This window comes from Mustela putorius, unplaced genomic scaffold, assembly GCF_011764305.1.
Source record: "Mustela putorius furo isolate JIRA1106 unplaced genomic scaffold, ASM1176430v1.1 tig00003853_pilon_pilon_pilon, whole genome shotgun sequence".
NCBI classification, from domain to species: domain Eukaryota; kingdom Metazoa; phylum Chordata; class Mammalia; order Carnivora; family Mustelidae; genus Mustela; species Mustela putorius.
In genome coordinates, this window is record NW_025422005.1 from 61,686,058 (window position 1) to 61,705,917 (window position 19,860).

A 19,860-nucleotide genomic window follows, 5' to 3' on the forward strand; every position below is an offset into this window, starting at 1 on the left:
GTTTTCATAGCACCTATGATTTCGACATGGAAGGAGCAGTCTCCCCTCATGTGCTTCTCATCATTAGTCAGGCCAGGAAATGAAGAGCGAGATTCCTGAAGTCAATAAGTAAATAGAATATTTTTGTGACTCTGGAATTTTAAAAGTCTATAAGTTTCTTCAATATAAATATATGCTGACTATAGGGAAAATGGAAAAGGGAAATATTATCTTTATTACTTCAAAAACCATTTGCTTAATTCTTATATTCTATTCTTTGCAATTCTGGGAAGAGGTTCTCTCTTTCTCTCTCTCTCTCTCTCTGAAATCTTTCTCATAAGAAGCTATTGATTCTTGGGGCACCTGGGTGGCTCAGTGGGTTAAAGCCTCTGCCTTCGGATGATATGATACTATATGTGGAAAACCCAAAAGACTCCACTCCAAAACTGCTAGAACTTATACAGGAATTCAGTAAAGTGTCAGGATATAAAATCAATGCACAAAAATCAGTTGCATTTCTCTACACCAACAGCAAGACAGAAGAAAGAGATATTAAGGAGTCAATCCCATTTACAATTGCATCCAAAACCATAAGATACCTAGGAATAAACCTAACCAAAGAGACACAGAATCTATACTCAGAAAACTATAAAGTACTCATGAAAGAAATTGAGGAAGACACAAAGAAATGGAAAAATGTTCCATGCTCCTGGATTGGAAGAATAAATATTGTGAAAATGTCTATGCTACCTAAAGCAATCTACACATTTAATGCAATTCCTATCAAAGTACCATCCATCTTTTTCAAAGAAATGGAACAAATAATTCTAAAATTTATATGGAACCAGAAACGACCTCGAATAGCCAAAGGGATATTGAAAAAGAAAGCCAACGTTGGTGGCATCACAATTCCGGACTTCAAGCTCTATTACAAAGCTGTCATCATCAAGACAGCATGGTACTGGCACAAAAACAGACACATAGATCAATGGAACAGAATAGAGAGCCCAGAAATAGACCCTCAAATCTATGGTCAACTAATCTTCGACAAAGCAGGAAAGAATGTCCAATGGAAAAAGACAGCCTTTTCAATAAATGGTGCTGGGAAAATTGGACAGCCACATGCAGAAAAATGAAATTGGACCATTTCCTTACACCACACACAAAAATAGACTCAAAATGGATGAAGGACCTCAATGTACGAAAGGAATCCATCAAAATCCTTAAGGAGAACACGGGCAGCAACCTCTTCGACCTCTGCCGCAGCAACATCTTCCTAGGAACAACGCAAAAGGCGAGGGAAGCAAGGGAAAAAATGAACAACTGGGATTTCATCAAGATCAAAAGCTTTTGCACAGCAAAGGAAACAGTTAACAAAATCAAAAGACAACTGACAGAATGGGAAAAGATATTTGCAAACGACATATCAGATAAAGGACTAGTGTCCAGAATCTATAAAGAACTTAGCAAACTCAACACCCAAAGAACAAATAATCCAATCAAGAAATGGGCAGAAGACATGAACAGACATTTCTGCAAAGAAGACATCCAGATGGCGAACAGACACATGAAAAAGTGCTCCATATCACTCGGCATCAGGGAAATACAAATCAAAACCACAATGAGATATCACCTCACACCAGTCAGAATGGCTAAAATCAACAAGTCAGGAAATGACAGATGCTGGCGAGGATGCGGAGAAAGGGGAACCCTCCTACACTGTTGGTGGGAATGCAAGCTGGTGCAGCCACTCTGGAAAACAGCATGGAGGTTCCTCAAAATGTTGAAAATAGAACTGCCCTATGACCCAGCAATTGCACTATTGGGTATTTACCCTAAAGATACAAATGTAGTGATCCAAAGGGACACATGCACCCGAATGTTTATAGCAGCAATGTCCACAATAGCCAAACTATGGAAAGAACCTAGATGTCCATCAACAGATGAATGGATCAAGAAGATGTGGTATATATACACAATGGAATACTATGCAGCCATCAAAAGAAATGAAATCTTGCCATTTGCAACAACATGGATGGAACTAGAGCGTATCATGCTTAGCGAAATAAGTCAAGCAGAGAAAGACAACTATCATATGATCTCCCTGATATGAGGAAGTGGTGATGCAACATGGAGGCTTAAGTGGGTAGAAGAAGAATAAATGAAACAAGATGGGATTGGGAGGGAGACAAACCATAAGTGACTTTTAATCTCACAAAACAAACTGAGGGTTGCCGGGGGGAGGGGGTTTGGGAGAAGGGGGTGGGATTATGGACATTGGGGAGGGTATGTGATTTGGTGAGTGCTGTGAAGTGTGTAAACCTGGTGATTCACAGACCTGTACCCCTGGGGATAAAAATATATGTTTATAAAAAATAAAAAATTAAAAAAAAAAAAAAAAAAGCCTCTGCCTTCGGCCCAGGTCATGATCTCAGGGTCCTGGGATCGAGCCCCTCATTGGGCGCTCTGCTCAGCGAGGAGCCTGCCTCCCCCCTCTCTGTCTCTGCCTGCCTCTCTGCCTACTTGTGATCTCTGTCAAATAAATAAATAAAATCTTTAAAAAAAAAAAAAAAGAAGCTATTGATTCTTTACCTCTTACTCAGAAGCATTATCATCCAAACTGTCCGTGAAAGCATAAAAGTATATTCTCAGCGACATGACGCTTTTCCCCTCAACCTTATAACATTCATCCATGACAATATATTTTCAACTAGTGACTTAGTGCCTGGGGTTGCCAACACAAATGCAGAGAAAAGGAAGCTGTCGTTCTTTTTAAACGATGGAAAGTCTTACACGTCATGCCTAAACCAGGATGCTCTCTTCGTGGCTCTCGTTCCCTGGGGCTCATCACTCATGGCTACTCAGCGCAGAGCGTTCATCAAGGCGGGCCCACGCCATTGTGAGCCGGCACTTTAAATGGGGCCAACTTGTCACCAGAGTGACAGCCTGGGCAATTGTTTGCCCTCTGGGAACAGGTGCAGACAGGTTCAAATGAAACACGTCCAAATACTAACAGCAAGATTCTTAATCATGTCAGTAAAAAGGATGAACTGGTGTCTCAGACTCAGTGGTCACAATATTCCTCTTACTCTTCTGAAGATGAAATGCTGTCCGGCTTTTTAATAGAGTGTTCCAAGGAACCCACTGTGTCATTATCATTTTTAATACATGCTACTTTGTTTGCTGGATGAAATCTCTAATTCAGATACTCTGCATGCTAAAAGGAATGTTTCTGAATAACACGAGGCCAGGTTATCAAAATCAAGGGATGGGAAATAAAAGAGCTGGGAGGTAGAGGAAAGAAAGAGTAATAAGAATGAGATTTTATTTCAAAATAATGGCAAAGTTTTAATGTAAATACCAAAAATGCAAAAGAGCTCTTAATAATATCATTATTGAAGCAACAAAATAAAATAGTTGGCAAATTTAATTTCTGGCTCTTAAATTTCCCATTTGCGGGCTAGATTTTATATGTTCTAGTAGATTTCACTACGTACCTCTTCAAAAATATTATATATTCTCTACCCAATAATGCAGCTAACTATATACAATCTTTTCCAATAAAATTCTAAGGTGCTTTTATTCGTGGCGAATAAAAGCATCTTAGTGTTCTTGGTGTTAAAACAATCAAGCAATTGCATAATATTTACAAAATGTCTTTGAGGAAATCACCTCTGTGAAGAGTAACAAAGACAACATACAGTGCTGGCTTTAAGAGTGTAACAATTTTGTGTTATTAACTTGTGTAATTAATTTGATGGGTAAAATTTACCATATGAAACAATAAGAGACAATGAATAAGAGAATAATGAATTACTGAATGATAGTGTTATAAACTAAGGAGCTCAGTGAAAGCTAGCAAGGTAGGACAGGGTCACGGAGGAGGGGCCTCAGCTGGAACTGAGCTCAATGCCTGGGAGTGGACAGGGAAGTCCATCCAGGGAGGAGAAAGGTCAATTGGAGTAAAAGTAGAAAATGTCCATTTATATGTCCTTTCTTCAAAAATAAAAAAAATAAAAAAATAAAAAAGACTCTAGAGAAGAAGAGCTCAAGTGCCTCTAAAATGTAGTCTTGAGGAAGGAGAATCCTTTGGGGGTGGGGGGGATTTGTTTTACTTTCAGATAAAGAGATATTTTCTCATTTGGAACATTATTATATTGTTTCTCCAAAATCCAGGCTCTGATGTTGGGTAATGTTTTTATGTCTTGGTTCCACTGCTTTCTGGTTGTATGAGTTCCTTGGAATCCCACCATATCCAAGTTTATGTATTTGTAAAATGGAGATAAAAAAGTACCTGCTTTTCAAGACTGTTTGTTTTATAATTCATATAAAATATTTAACACAGTACTTAGTACAGAGTCTTAATAAACAATACCTTCTGGATCCCTTTCCAAACATAGGATTCCAATTATTTATATGTAAGCAGTATTCAGTGTTAAAGCTTACCTATTCTGTCAGTTATTCAATAATCACAGGTCTAAGTGATTAAAGCTTTCCCTCCAAGGAAGATCCAAGTACTGCCTACACCCTCTCTGTTTGAACATAAAAATTTATTCTGTTTTAGAAAAAATCCATCTGAACCTATGAAAATAAGATGATTATGTATCACAAAAGTAATCCCAGATGACCAAAGATTAAAAGAATGTGCTGAATCTTCATGAAATCAACACTTGTTAATTCCTCACCATTACTGAAGAAATGAAAAACTGAGTCCCTGTGTTTTGAACCAGTTATATTTACAAGCAAACACGTTTAGTTCTTTTCCAGGTTTAAGTCACTCATATAATTTATTCAAAATTTGATTCATGTGATATCACTTTTCCATAGAATTCTTTCACTTTCTCTATGCCATATAGGAATATAAACTTAAATCCAATATTCACATTCAAATTGAGAAAAACCTTATATATTAAGCATGCCTGGAAATATAAAATGCAAGTTTTAAGAGAAATTAGAGAAATGGCCTAGTTTAGACTTTATAAAAAATGTTTCAATGCCTGGCCATTAATTTGAGTGGGTCTTTCAACTATAATAAAAGTGACAGCAAATTTTGTTTTTGAGTTTAGTAATAGCGAACATCATTCTAAATTCCATGGTGCTTTACTCTTTGCTTTGACTGTCAGGAAACTCAGGATTAAATTTTTAGTTCAAGCTTAGTGATGGTCCTACCTATGGTTCCCAGTAAAATTATCTTCTCTTTTACTCTAAACAGTTTCTGAATTTTATTGCCTTTATGTGTGTGCATGAAATTTTAGAATAGGTTTGCTTAAATTATTTCTTGAAGAGAGCATAACTAAAATATTTGCTTTTATGATTACTTGGTTACTGAATTTACTCTTATTTATATTATCCCAGTATACTACTCTAATTCAAAATTCTGAATTTTATACAATAAAAAATGTTGAGAGGAGGAAAGAATGGGGGAAATGGACAGTAATTTAAAAAGTTGTTATGGGGCGCCTGGGTGGCTCATTCAGTTGGGCATCTACCTTTGGCTCAGGTCATGATCCCAGGGTTCTGGGATGGAGCTCCGCATTCCTGCTCTGAGGGGAGTCTGTTTCTCCCTCTCCCTCTCCCTCTGCCCTCCTCTACCCCCTGTCAAATAAATAATTAAATCTTAAAAAAAAAAAAAAAGTCCTCGTAATGTGACCTCATTCTCCAGCCCAAAGCAAACTACAAAGACATATATATCTATAACTAGTAAATACTCCCAATGTACCAGGAGAGATCTCAGATTAACTAAGAATCACATAACTTTGGTCAAACCCTTTTATGGGACAGCAGGAAATTGTTTCCTTCTTTGATTGAACATTATTTCAGGAAACTAAGTTCTTTTAAAAAGTCTTAAAATGCTTGAAATATGCCTCAGATGATAAGGGCAACTTTCTCTACCTGATAACTTTTCTCTATTTTCTCCATGAATATTCAAAGTCACTTTTGGCTTGCAGACTGGGAGAGAGCTGCCTTTACCAAGAGAGATAATCCTTCCATGAAACTAAGATGCCAGCACCCTGTGTACAAAGTAAGTGAAGACAAAAAGTGAACTTGGGCAAGAATCTCAAACTTTCCCTTTAACTGAATGGAAGATACTTTGCATTTTTCCAAGGGTATAAAATGGTGTGCACACACATGCATGCACATGGGTGTGTGTATGTGTGTGTCTATATATGTATGTAAGAGGGGATACTTTGGGATTTAGAAAAAAAAAAGGAGTAACTTTCTAAGTAAACAGAAGGCATGTCACTACAAGCTTTACTGAGGACTGGTGAAAAATCCCAGCAAACTAAGGAAAGAAGGGATTAAGGAGTGACCCCATAAATTAGGTATTTATGGAAGACTGATCACCATCCCCTGGTTAGGGATCTAGGCTCTAAATGCTCCCTTAAAAAAGGATCATCCCATTAAAGGTAAAGGAAAGTAGTGAGCGCACTTGGTGAACAGCTCATGTCCCATGACCTGGGTAACAACTTGCCTTGTTTATCCTCCTCCAACTCACTGTCAGAGCACCCATCACCTTCATCTTTTAAATTGTCGTCAGCATCTGCTGCCTTTTGTGACGAGGTTTCACTCTCCTTTTCCGGATCTAATTGGTCTTTTTCATCATCTGAGGGTGACTTTGACGTCCCAGTCATTTGGTCATCAGCCTGTCCTTCTTCATTAGCTTTCTCATCTTGTTTCTCCTCCTCTACTTCAAAATCTTCTTCATATTCTGAGGGGGAGAAAAATCACACTGTAAGAAGGAAAATAGAATCTCTGATACTTAACCCATTTTACTTTAATGAGAACTTTGACTCCACTACCCTCTCTTCTCTGGGCCTTTCTTTGCTTCTTTTTCACACAATTACTGAACATGGAAAACCAACAGCAAGTGATCAAAGATTAAAATCAGTTACATACACAAGAGCACAAAGGCAGTAAAGTTCCAAATAACGAGTCTAAAACCTAATGAAAGTTCATTTACAAATGGACATCATCATCTACAATAACCAAAATGGAAAAGAGAAGAACTTGATAGAAAACAATAAATTAGAAATAAATTAAAAATGAAGAGAACAGGATTATAATAATGAAAGTTAATTTGGAGACCCAGTGAGGTCATATTTCATATGAAGAATGGTCAAAATATTTGGATATCAAGTTAATGAATAGTGAAGTGGAAAAATTCAATTAATCAAGTCCAAAGGCTCTGAGAAGTAATACTGTGAATAGCACATTCTTTGAGAACCAAATGGACATTAAAAAAAAAAGGATTATGAGGGATTCTATACCTAGACCAGAACCCAAATCATATGCATTATTCATCCCTATAGTCAAGGAAATAATTACATTCCAAGAATAAAAAATTCTCATAAAATAGAACATTCCTGTCACAGCCACTAATTTGCTTCATTCCCAACAGAAGTGCAACAAATCCGTACCAGAAAAAGGAAATTGTCACATCAGATAAACTCCAGCTGTCCCTTGTGGTTATAATTTTTCACCTTTCATATTTAATTGTTCCCCTTTTTCCTCCACCCAAAACAAAGAATCTTGAAATGACAACATGCCAAGGATAGAGAGCGCAAAGATTTCATGCAGAACCAATTAAGCAAATAAACAATTATCTCTAAAATAAAATTTATTGGGAAAATAAAGCTTTCCCAATAAATACACAAAGTTTTGTGTATTTTAGTTAATAGATATTCTGGCTTCCTTGCCAGTGGTGGGGACCTCTCAGGTAATTACTTAGAGCTATCTACCCTGCCCCAATGAAAGAAACTTAATTTAGAAATACATGCCCTGTGCATGTGAAGAAAGCTCTGCTAATGCAGGGGTTGTATGAGGGAGATGTAAGGGGAAAGTGAAATCAGAAACTGTAACAAAGAAAGGCAAACAAAGAGAATTCGTCACAAGGAGGTTTTCATGAAAGAGATTCAATATGGGGAATGTGAAAGGTGAAATATTATCAGCAAAACAAAATTATAAATAAGAAGATGAAAAGTGTGGTTTATATCATATGAAACAAACAGGAAATACTAATAAAAACCAGTATTTTTCTCCAACTATTTCAGGCCAAATGATAGGATAGTTCTCACTTAACCCAGTCACTGTCGATCAATAAACCTTTCATGAGACCCTTTAATGTAGAAAAGGTAAAATTGCAAGGTAAGAGACACGACAATAACACAATCCCTGCCACCAAGGAATCCCCAATTTTTGTGGAGGAATGAGATGCAAGTACAGAAGAGATATGGGACTCATAGTCGTTTTTATACACGGTCCTCTGGACACTGAGTGTTCTTGCTATGGGTTTTCACACAGGACTCCTGACTAATTATGTGAAATAGTGTCAAATGGTTGGGATGGAATAAAAAAAAAAAGGCAGAAAATCATTTGGAGATCATGGAAGACTTCACGAAAGGAGGAGTTTAGGTTAGCCACAGAACACACGTGTATACCCGCACACCCAGTCACTACAGAGAAACACATGCATCTGTCACTTTACAGATACTTGCTGCTGGTCACAGGATAAGCAGGGGCCAAAAAAACATGAGTGACCTGCTATAATTCCATCAACAGTGTCACATAGTGGTGACGTATGAGGGTTTTAGAGGCAGGCCGACATGTGCCCAAGTCCACGTGAAAACACTTGCTAAGTGTGTGACCTTACACAATCTGTACATCTTCAAGGTTCCGTTTCTTCATTTGTGACATGGTAGTGCCTGCCTCACAAAGCAGTGGTGACTATTAAAGCAAGAAGCCCTGTAACAAGGCTGCACTGGTGTCTTCATCAGAGAAGCATCTGCCTTTGGCTCAGGTCATGATCTCGGGGTCCTGGGGTCGAGCCCCATGTCAGGCTCCCTGCTCGGTGGAGAGCCTGCTTCTCCTTCTCCCCCCAACTTAGGTGCTCTCCCTCTCTCTCAAATAAATTAAATCTTTTTAAAAATGTAATGGAGGCCCCTGATTAAAACTGGAGAAGTACAAGTGTCCACAATTAAGACACAATTACACTTATATTATTGAAGCCGAGCATAAAATTGAAGTAACATGTAGTGAACCAGAAGAACAGTCCGCACATCCTCTTTTGCAGGAGCTTCTGTGCTTTCTCTCAAAGTACGAAATTCCAGGCTGCCCTTGTTTGCTCTACCCACTGCAGTCATCGCACCTATCACCCCTCCATTCACCAAGAGCATGTGATCAGCACGAGAGCTCAGAGCCGCCTCCTTTGTGGTATCTTCTCCATACGGGTGAGCTGGCGGCATGCTTTCTGGATCCCTTTTCATAATTTCTTCTGTTTCTCCTATCTCATCTTCCTTCTTCCAAGGAATTTAATTAGCTTGTTGTTTACCATCCCCACTAATAAGGAAGGGAGCTGACATGAGGTCAACATCAATCCAGCTGCAACCCTTTCTCACTGACCTCCACTCAAGTTTCTGGCTGCCCTTTCCCATCGGTGGATGCCTGTAGAGAGCTGAAGCCTGGTTGCCTCTGTTTCTCCTCCTCCTCCTCCCACTCCTCCTCTTCCTTCTTTTCTTTTTAAAATCCATTAACTAGCCAACCCAGAAGAAAGATCTTGGGGAAAGCTATAGCATAGCCATAAAGTTCATACTCCTAACACTGGCCATGTTGGTTTAAGGAAAAAAAAAAAGAAGAAGAAGAAGAATATTAATCCTCTCCTGAGCATGGCTTTAATAAACCTACACATCTTGGAAGTTAAAACACATAAAAACATGTCTGATTTGTTCATCTCTGTGCTACTGCTATTGCCATAGATAGTTTTAAATCCTCAGTCTAAGATAATAAAGACTAGAACGGATCACAGAGAGAGATAAACTGGGTCAAAGTGTTACAAGGGAAATCTTTTTTAAGATGATCACATTCTTTCAGTAATAAACAAAGTCCAGTGCTATAATAGCTTTGTAAGTCTTCTCTCGAGTTTCTGAAACCCTTGGGCACCAGGAAGATGAGATGAGGAGGAGGAACCTAGGATCTGCCCCTTTCCCAATGCCGGTTCTTCCACAGGTCATCCCAGCCCACGGCTAATGCTCCTCTAATCCCAGCGCTGTCTCCTTGCTGTAAGCAGGACACACCGGTGGCTCTCCCTTTCTGACTCTGGTTACCACAACCAGGTAACATTGAGGACAACTTGTGCAGAATAGGAGGTAGTACAGTGTGGGAAGTCTGGGTGTGGGAATTAGACAAGCCTGCGTATTGGAGTGTGGCAGAGTATGTGGGCCCACAATATGCCACTTTGGCATCAGGGTTATATTGAGCTGAAGGCAACTGAGAAGTAGCAGGTTCAAGAAGAGCTCTCTGCCCTCTGCCTATTTGCCTAAAAGCAGGACATAAACTTGTGAAGGTGTCTCCTTTCTCCCTTTTATCCAGGAAGGACAGAAGTTAATCAAAGAAGACAACTCTACACCCTTATCAGTCCAGAAAAAAGCCCCCGAGGAATCAGCATCAAAAACCTCACTGAAAACAGCCTTTATCTAGCATTAATTTTGCCATATATTGCTTTCCCATAATTTGCTGTCCCAGAAACTCAGTGCTGTATCTTTGTCTTGTCACTTCTAAAAGCTTATTGTTCTTTTGCTAAGATGCTATTATATAAGCCCAAGGTCTAACCACCCCCTTGAGTTCCTCAGCACTGAGTGCTCCTGGGTGTATGTCTGAAGCACATGCTAAGACAGTTCTGTCTGTTTCTCCTGTTTCAATCTCTTTTGTCAGTCTCATTCACAAGGACCCAGCCAAAGAACCTAAATGGGTCCAAGAAAAAGCTTTCCTCTCCTACAGTATAAATCGTAGTTCTGCTGCTTTCTGTTTCTCTGTCTGAGCTTCAGTTTCCTAGCCCACAAAATGGAGGGATAATATCTACCACAATGAAAGGTAAGGATAAAATTAAGTAGTGTGTGTGGGGGGGATCCTGGGTGGCTCAGTGAGTTAAGCATCAGACTCTTGATTGCGATTCAATTCATGATCTCAGGGTCGTAGGACTGAGCCCAGTGTGGGGCTCTGTACTGGGCGTAGAGCCTGCTTAGGATTCTCTCTCTCTCCCTCTACCCTCTCCTGCCCACAACCCCCCACGTACCCTCTCTCTCTAACAAAAGAAGACAAAACAGGACAAAAAAAGCGTGTGGAAAACTCTGGCCCAGTGCTCAGTGCCTGGCACTTTCATTATTGTTATTATCACTACTCTACATATGAGAGTGTGTGTGTGTGTGTGTGTGTGTGTGTGTGAGAGAGAGAGAGAGAGAGAGAGGGAGAGAGGGAGAGAGAGAAAGACAGAGAAGAAGGAATGGAGGGAGGGAGGGAGGGGAGGAAAGAGGGAGGGAGGGGAGGAAGAAGAGGAGAACAAGAGAGAATAACAAGGAAGGCAGACAGATCTGCTCTAGGACCCCGAGCCTATGTCAACTGTTTTTACTTATGGCATATTCCTATTACTATATAAGCATATTGTGCCTACCGAATCCCAAGCATCAATTTCACCAAAGCAAGTACATTCAAATTCTAAAGAAAAAAAAAAAAAAGTAAAATTCTCTTTGGTCAACCAAGTCTCTCTGTGCAGAAGTGAATAGAGCTTCTGGCTCATGCAGACAGAAATTCCCCTCCTGCCCCTGCGAACACCTTCCCCTCTCCCGAAGGAGGCCTGCCCTCCTCTGAGGTGGGTGACACAGACTCCATGCAAAGCAGAGAGGAAATGTGGTCAGGGATACCTCCGTGTAACAGAGCTGCCTGAACACTGTAATGGTGGGTTTTGTTGCACATTTCCACAAGGGCGTTTTAAAGACTGAAGCAAAACAACAATAACAACAACAAAAAGAACTCTGCAGAATCCATTACCGTATTTAAATATATTTTCCTGGGCATCCTCCCAAGCTCCTTGTCCTGGTTTTTCTTTAAGTTCCATTTCTTCCACAGCTGTCCTCACTTCCACAATCCCTGTTTTTTCTTCTTGAGCTGAAAAAATGACTGAAGTGGCTTTGTTCCCCTCCATCTCACTCCTTCTTGGTATCATGTGCCCTCTGCCCTTCCTCAGTTTCCCCTCACCCTTCTTCAGTTCTTCTCTTTTCTCAACACTCTTCTCTTTCCTGGGTTTTGGTGAAGTTGGATTTTTGTCAAGGCCCATTGCAATGATGCACCTATGAAAAAAATAGATACACATAAGGTACTTATTAACTTTTATATATAACACAATGGAAACTCTAAGCTTTTTAAAATCACTTCTTTCTTATTCCAGTAAGAATATTATAAGACATATTTTATTATAATACACATAGTTCATTAGAATAAGCTATTTTCTCATTCATACCAAATTTTTATAAATGAACACAACTATTAACAACTTTACCCACAGTAATAAAAAAGAAAACAACTTAACAATTAAGAACAGTTGTCTCAAACTAAAACTTGTGCCTTTAAAGCGTGTGTTTAGCCTTATTACAGAGTCCAATAAGCATATCATTCAAGTTCTTAAATGAGAATTATGTGATAAAAGAACATTCAGGTATATAAACAGGGAAGCTGAGATAAAAATAATCAGAAGAAAGGTGCCATTCAGTCTTAGATAATTTGTTATTCCAACAACACAACAACAAAAGACTTATATACAAGGTGGACTCTAAATAAATATGATTGATTTTTTAAGAAACATATACACTCCAATGTTGTTGTGTCCTTTAAGTAAACACCTCGTAGAGCTTGCATGCTTATTTTAATAGAACTGTCATCACTGTTTTTAGAATGGCCTTTTGAAGCCTGTACAACAATCTTTTGGTGACTTTTCCTGGCAATAAGCTTTTATTCTTTGGAGATGGCAACAATTTGTAGAGGTCATGAAGTCATTCCAAGTCAAATCTGGTGAAACAAGCAGGTGATCTGAATGCATTAAGACATTAAAAAATACTTTAAAGATCAGTTATAACAAAGTAACATGAATAAATCCTTCAGTAGCTTTTTTCCTTATCTCTCAAGTTAATATTGAAATAAAAACTCCAATGATGATAACACTACAGATGTTAATGAAAATATGATTATGGTCATAGTAAGGTTATTGAGCATTCCCTCTGTGCCAAGGTCTTTGCTGGGTACTGTATATCCATTATCTTACAGGATTCATTACCCAACCCAGGATGATACATTAAGAACTATCACCACAATTGACAAATCAGGAAACTGAGGCTGGCAGGCCTCCATGACTTGCCCAAGCTCACTGAGCAGGTTAGGGATGGCGCTAGTCCCTGGGTCAGGATTGCTAGATTCCATCCCCTCACAATGAGGTACAAAGATATTGTTAGATTACAGGTGTAGCCCTTCCAGAAGGACGGCCCCACAAGACAGATGTTACACTGCAGGGCTTCCCACCAGGGAAAGTGTTCACACTCCACCAGAAACGAGCACAATCTGGAGAAGTTTGCACCAAGGCCTAGAGGTGATCTGGGACCTGAGAAAGCTGCCTGGTGATTGTCAACCTCCCCCAGCCTCCTCCTCTAGAACCAACTGGGTCTCCTTCCCTACAGGACTTACTGGAAAACGGAATCAATAGAGTGCACAGGTGAAAACGAATCCAAATGTAGTCAAGATGTGTCCATCCAGGAAGAACAGAAATAATATGTAAAATATGAAAACCACCTCCACGTGAATCAGATCCAATGGTAACTTCTTGAGCTAAAGATGTCACTGAATTTCAGCCATCCCCAGTCTAGAAGCAGCATAGGAATCAATTCTCCCAGCTTATGAGAACTTAGTTATATCACTTATCTTTTCAATATCTCCCCATAAAATAAAGCTAAAAGGATTTGCACTCAAAGTAACTATCAGGCTGTAAAAAATGAGATAATAAGAATACACTTACCTCCCCCATATTAAGCATGATAAATGTTTCTTGCCTGTAATGATGATGTACTTAGCACACTGCTTTCTGTGGAATCAAGGTGTCATGAATCTTCACAATATGATGACTGGCATTGCCTTCTGTTCAAGCTGTTCTTCCCTTATCAATGGCAACACCAAATCTATGGATTTGGAGCATCTGATCTGCTGTTACTTTTAGTTTATATTGTGACTACATGGAGGCTTTGATGCCTCCCTCCCGCATGCACAGACTTTTTATTGCCCATCTGCTCAGGGGAATTGGACGAACAAAGTGAACAACATCTGGGCTTTCCTCGTCACTGACTACCTATTTGACTTCTGAGTGTAATTGGAGGTGTTGATTCTGATTACCGAAGCTCAGTGCAGCCTGCATTCCACTTGGCTAGGCAATTCTTCCTCCTGTGCCTCACTCTAGCAGCTGAAAACAACTACCTCGTCTTTTCAGTTTCATGACTGAGGGAGGGGTACAAGCATGGAACCTCCCCACTTGGACATGACCACTGCTGAGCCTGCCTTGTTTTCTGAAGACCTTAAACAGGTAATGCCTAATCATTTTGAGAACTAGAACTCCCTACTGTTGTTTTAAAGAATTCCCTCCTCATAACCAAAGTTCCGGAACCACTATTTTTTAAACGAATCAAAATTAATTTCATTTTTAACAAATTAGAGGCATTCATGTACACCTCTTAAAATAATTAGAAGTATTATGGTGGATGTCACCGCCCCAAAGAAGTTATGTAATATTATAAGTGAATTATATTTTATAAATATTTATATTTGTATTATGTAAATAAAATATTTTTTAAAAGATAACAGACCTAACAATCCTTATTCTTTAAAATCACCACCACTTTGTTTTTATTATTTGAAAAGGTCAAAGAAGCCAGAGGGAATGAAATGAAATCAAATAAAAAATTGTACCTAGACTAATAAGTGTTAAATAGGAAAGTAGATGTCATCAATCAGATTTTAGTACTGACGATAAAACCTTCATAAAAAGTGTTTATAACCAAACTCTTACAGCTTGGATTTATACAGCAACTCTCAAAGAGTACAATGTGTTTGTGCATGGATGACTGTATATAGCTCATTAGCTTTCCTGGGAGTCAAACACAAATTTGTTAAATGACTTGCCCATAGTATGGAGAAAGCATATTTGAGTTGGAACAGGAAAACAGCCTAAGGTGGGCCCTCTGTACACCTGGGCACTCCTACTATTCGCTGTCCCACTGGCTGGATAACTCTTTCTCATGTTTTCTACCCACTTAAACCTCCAGTGCCTTCTTCCTTAAGCCTTAACCTCGGCTGACAAATTCTTGTTTGACAGAAAATTCAGAAACAATCAGCAGAGAACTTGTAGTTGATCTCAACACACCCATCTTGTTAACTCCTTTACTTGTTATTTGCATTTCCCCCAGTAGAATGGGCTCCTTATGGGCAGGAACTTTGGTTGTTTCACTCCTGTTTTCTGGCTTGGCCAGAAAACTCAATTCTCCATGAGTACTTTTAGAAAAAAAAAGAAAGAAAGAAAGAAAACACTCCTACAAGCAGGTGTCCTCATTTCAAACAGAATGTCCAGTATGAAAGTTGACAAGCAACAGTCAAAATTGACCCTTTACCATGCATTTCGTTATGCCTGAGATTAAAAATAGGGGCATGAGAACAAGAACTGGGCACACCACGATGCAAACGTGACCTGTCATTACCCAACCATGTAAGACAGATGCTTGGCACGTGCTTTGGACTCCCAAACCAGTTCGTAAGAAGAATGAGAATAAAATGCCCTCTCTCCTTCACTTCAGAAACAGAACTTAAAGCAATATGAGGAAAGGGAAAGCGAGAGAAACAGAATTTGGAACACCAACAGCTTTTATCCCCTTTATAGAATATATCTGGAAATCTAACTTCTATCTAATAATTTCAAACACAACACACCCGGTTATAATAAGCAACTTTTAACTTAGATATTTTAGGCTCATCTACACTGATATCTTTGTTAACAAACTGTGCTGAGAAATGCATCAGTAGAAGCATAAAAAGAAAAAAACATAGCAAAACTTGCCCTCTACCAAAGGACATTTGTTTCCATACTTGTAGCAAGGAGATGATCTCTCCACGCACACAAACCCAAAGTAGCCTCGTTTGCCTCCAAGTCTGGAACCTTTTCGATGCTTATATTCACAGCAGGAGCTTAACCTGTTCACCTGCATCCCATTCAGGAAAAAGGTGAGACTGAAGGGGAAACCATGGTGCCTTTTGGAAATAAACTGAAAGGTCTCTGGAATTAAAAAAGTAAATACATCAGTGAAAGCAACTAACATCGGACTAATATGTTCAAAATGACATTTTTCTATTAGATAAGTACAATATTATGCTCTAGATCACCTTTTTAATTTGAGGACAATTTTAAGTTATAAAAACACATGCTGTTACTTTTATTTACAATAAATACCCCAAGGCATTATAAAACTCTGATTTTTAATAAAATAATAACATTATATGAGCTCTTATTATGGCCAGATGTTATGCCTGATTATTTTGGGTGTATTATTTCTCAACAAACACATGATGTGAGAATATTATTATCACTACTTTCTATATATAGAAATTGAAGTTCAAGGGAACTCAATAATTTATCCAAGATCATACGGTAAGAGGACAGTCAGTGTTGGAGTCCAAATATCTCTCTAGATTCCATCTTGCTATTTAGCTACTGATAATGTATAAGGCAAAAAGCTACTGTGAGCACAGTAATGCATTTAAATAAATGTGTGTATTTAACTATGACTTGAACCAGCCTAATACATATATGGATGAGGTAGAATTATTTCATCTCAAATCCATTCTCAGTTCTGCCTGGATTTGGGTCTCCTCATCCCCCCACCCACCCAAAAGTCCTATCAATAAGTTAAGAACCACTGCTTGTAGTTAATAACTTTTATCATCCCAAGTCTTTTTAATGCACTTTGGAAAGATCTCACCCTAGAGATCCCAAATTCTAGGTCTAAGAAAACCCTATGCTACAGAGCAACTCAGAAACCTCCTTTTCATGACTCTTCTAATGTCTCTTCCTACAAAACAGTTCTCCCTGGACTTTTCCACTTGCACTAGTGATGGAGTTGATCACTTCATCTCTCTGCTCTGTATACCTTTCTTGTTGCTGTTATTATAATTGTTGAAAAATATGGCTATACCAGGGCTTCTCAAACTTTAGTGTGCATCAGAATACCCTGAGAGGCTTATTGTAACACAGTCTGCTGGGCTTCCCCCCAGAGTTTCTGATTCACTAGAGCCCAAGAATTTGCATTTCTTTTTTTTTTTTTTTTTTTTTTTTTTTTAATATTTTTTTTAAAGATTTTTTTATTTATTTATTTGACAGAAATCACAAGTAGACAGAGAGGCAGGCAGAGAGAGAGAGGGAAGCAGGCTCCCCCCTGAGCAGAGAGCCCGATGCGGGACTCGATCCCAGGACCCTGAGATCATGACCTGAGCCGAAGGCAGAGGCTTTAACCTACTGAGCCACCCAGGCACCCAAGAATTTGCATTTCTATTAAGTTGCCAAGTGATGCTTGATCTTCTGGTCCAGGGACCCCAATGTGATAAGCCGGATGTAGATGTCTACTGTCCTGTGTGTTTATGAAATCCATGAGAGCTGGAACTAGTCTGACTCATCTTTGTTCCCCCAGGTCACAGGACAATGGCATAGAAAACCCCCCAAGAACTAATTAATGAATTATTATTTTAACCTGTTTCACAGTTATCTACAAATGCTATGTTCATACCACACTCTGCCCCCCAAAACTGTCTAAATCAGTTGCAACTTGTACTGAAGAATAGAATTACTGGAAAGCTAATTCCATCATTTATATGTTAGTGTTATGATATACAATTAAACACGCAAGGGAAGAGAATTTTGAAAAGTTAGCATCTGGGGAAACTAAGATACAACACCTACAAAAATCCACTTGTTTTAATGATATATGGGCTCCTAAATGTTGACTAGAAAGCAAGTTTGACTGCTTTGTTTCCAGAAACTTGAAAGGGACATTCATCTCCTATGATCTATTCTGCTGCAGCATCACACCTGCAAAGTACCTGAGGTCCCAGCCCAGGAAGGGTGTGCAGCTAAGGAAATGCTGAGGATGGGCCCAGGAGGTAGACTTCTCACTTTCATCACGTAGTCGTGTGGCTAGAGAGTGCCTCCCCTATTATTTCGTTTCTTTCTTTTTTCAAACTTACTGAACAAGAATTGACACCCTCTGCTTTTCTTCCCTTGTTATTTCTTTTTTAATTTTACATTTTAAAATTAAGTGACACTTTCCAACCCTGACTTAATGGTGTTTGCATGGATTAATGAAAAGCATATATAGACCAGAAGTCAGAAGATTTGAGTCTGTGTCCTAGTTCTTCACTTGTAAGTTGAGTGTCCCTTGGTAAGTCATTGAACTGTTGCATTTCAGAATTCTCATCTATAAAATGAGGATGGCCATGGGAGTGGGTGGAGGAGTTGGGTGGAGGCAGCAATCCAGTCTATCCACTTCACTGAGCAGCCCTACGGATTATATACTGTACAGTGTTCGAAGACATTCTACGTTATTTATAAAATGCGATTATTCATTTTTGACTGGCAGTCGCTTGCACTGTTTTAGGCACTAAAGAGGAACTAAAATACTGAAAAAAAGATCAAATATGGTGTCCTGACTCAAGAAGTTATAATTTAGTAGGAGAGACAAAAATAATATGACAGATTTCTGGAGTGAGGTCCCCACATCCTCTCCCCTTAAATTTTGTCTCTAAAAATGGACCAAAGACTTAAAACAAACTGAACAGCAGTTATTCATCAAAAATTCCTGAACTTTTCATAAGAACAGAGGGAATCTGAGACATTCTTGCCTGGGGCTACTCCCATCCCCCTCCCCGGCCAGCATTTCACCAGCAAGCGGAGGTTCTAAAAGGGAAGGGCAGGCCATAAATAACCAGCAGCTTCCCTGTCAGTGGGGGCTGACTTCATCTGGAGCAGAAAACAAAAAAGCCTTGGCCAGGGGCACTACCAGTAACAAGGAACAATCTTGGAGGCAAGCTAATGTGGAAGGTCAGAGATCCTGCTAGCTGAGACTGTCCTTGTAATTAGGGCAAGCAGCAGGCCAGTGGACTAGCCAGAAACTTAACAGGGAGATACAGGCCATAAGGCAATTACAGACACACAGATAAGCTCTCCACGCATTCCCCAGCTGATGGGAAGTGCCATGGATTGGAGTAGGCCCAACTTATTCACACATCGCTCGCCTACCAGGAGCTTGCACCCACAAACAAAGAAAACACAAGAAAGCCTGGTGGAAAATAAAAGTTAAAGCGGACTTGAAAACTGTCTGAACTTTGGATGAACTCCTGAACCTGTTGCATTGGGTTAAATATTGCTCTCTAAAAATCCATGACCACCCAGAACCTCAGAATGTGACCTTATCCGGAAATAGGGTCTTTGCAGATACAACTAGTGAAGAATCAAGATGAAATCATTTGGTCAAACAAATTCAGTGACTGATGTCCTTACAGGAAGAGGACAGGACACACAGAGACACACAGGGAAGAATGACATGTGCGGACAGAGGACACAGAGGTGGGAACAATGGGCTGCAAGCCAGGGAATGCCAGGGGTTGCTGGGAATCACCAGAAGTTGGATGAGGCAAGGGAAGATTCTCCCCTAGAGCGATTAGATAGAGGATGGCCCTGCTAATGATACCTGATTTTAGATGCCTGGCCTCCAGAGCCTTGAGAGAATTAAATTACTGTTGTTTGAAGCCACCTGTTCTTGGGATTTATTACATTAGCCCCAGGAAATGAAAACCCCCACACACAGATCCAGGATACAAGGTGGCGGCTGTCCTTCATTCAAAGTCTTCTGACTTGGTACTGGGTCAAAGTGTTTGAACACGACCTCTGTCTGACAAATCACTGGATGATCGATAACCTATGAAAACACAGAGACGACCTGAAGAGGCCTGCCTAAAAAATAAAAAGAGATAAAACCT

The 19,860-nt window shown here is 39.4% G+C and overlaps 1 protein-coding gene across 1 annotated transcript in view; it reads right to left on the minus strand.

The window, feature by feature from the left end:
• ERICH3 (glutamate rich 3) overlaps positions 1–19,860 on the minus strand; it is a 115,270-nt gene that overhangs the window by 23,763 nt on the left and 71,647 nt on the right. The window contains exons 10-12 of the mRNA XM_013059191.2: positions 15,922–16,108; positions 11,800–12,098; positions 6,452–6,688 (exon numbers count right to left, since the gene is read on the minus strand). Coding sequence (XP_012914645.2) covers positions 6,452–6,688; positions 11,800–12,098; positions 15,922–16,108 — 723 coding nt within the window. The remainder of the gene's footprint in view (positions 1–6,451; positions 6,689–11,799; positions 12,099–15,921; positions 16,109–19,860) is intronic.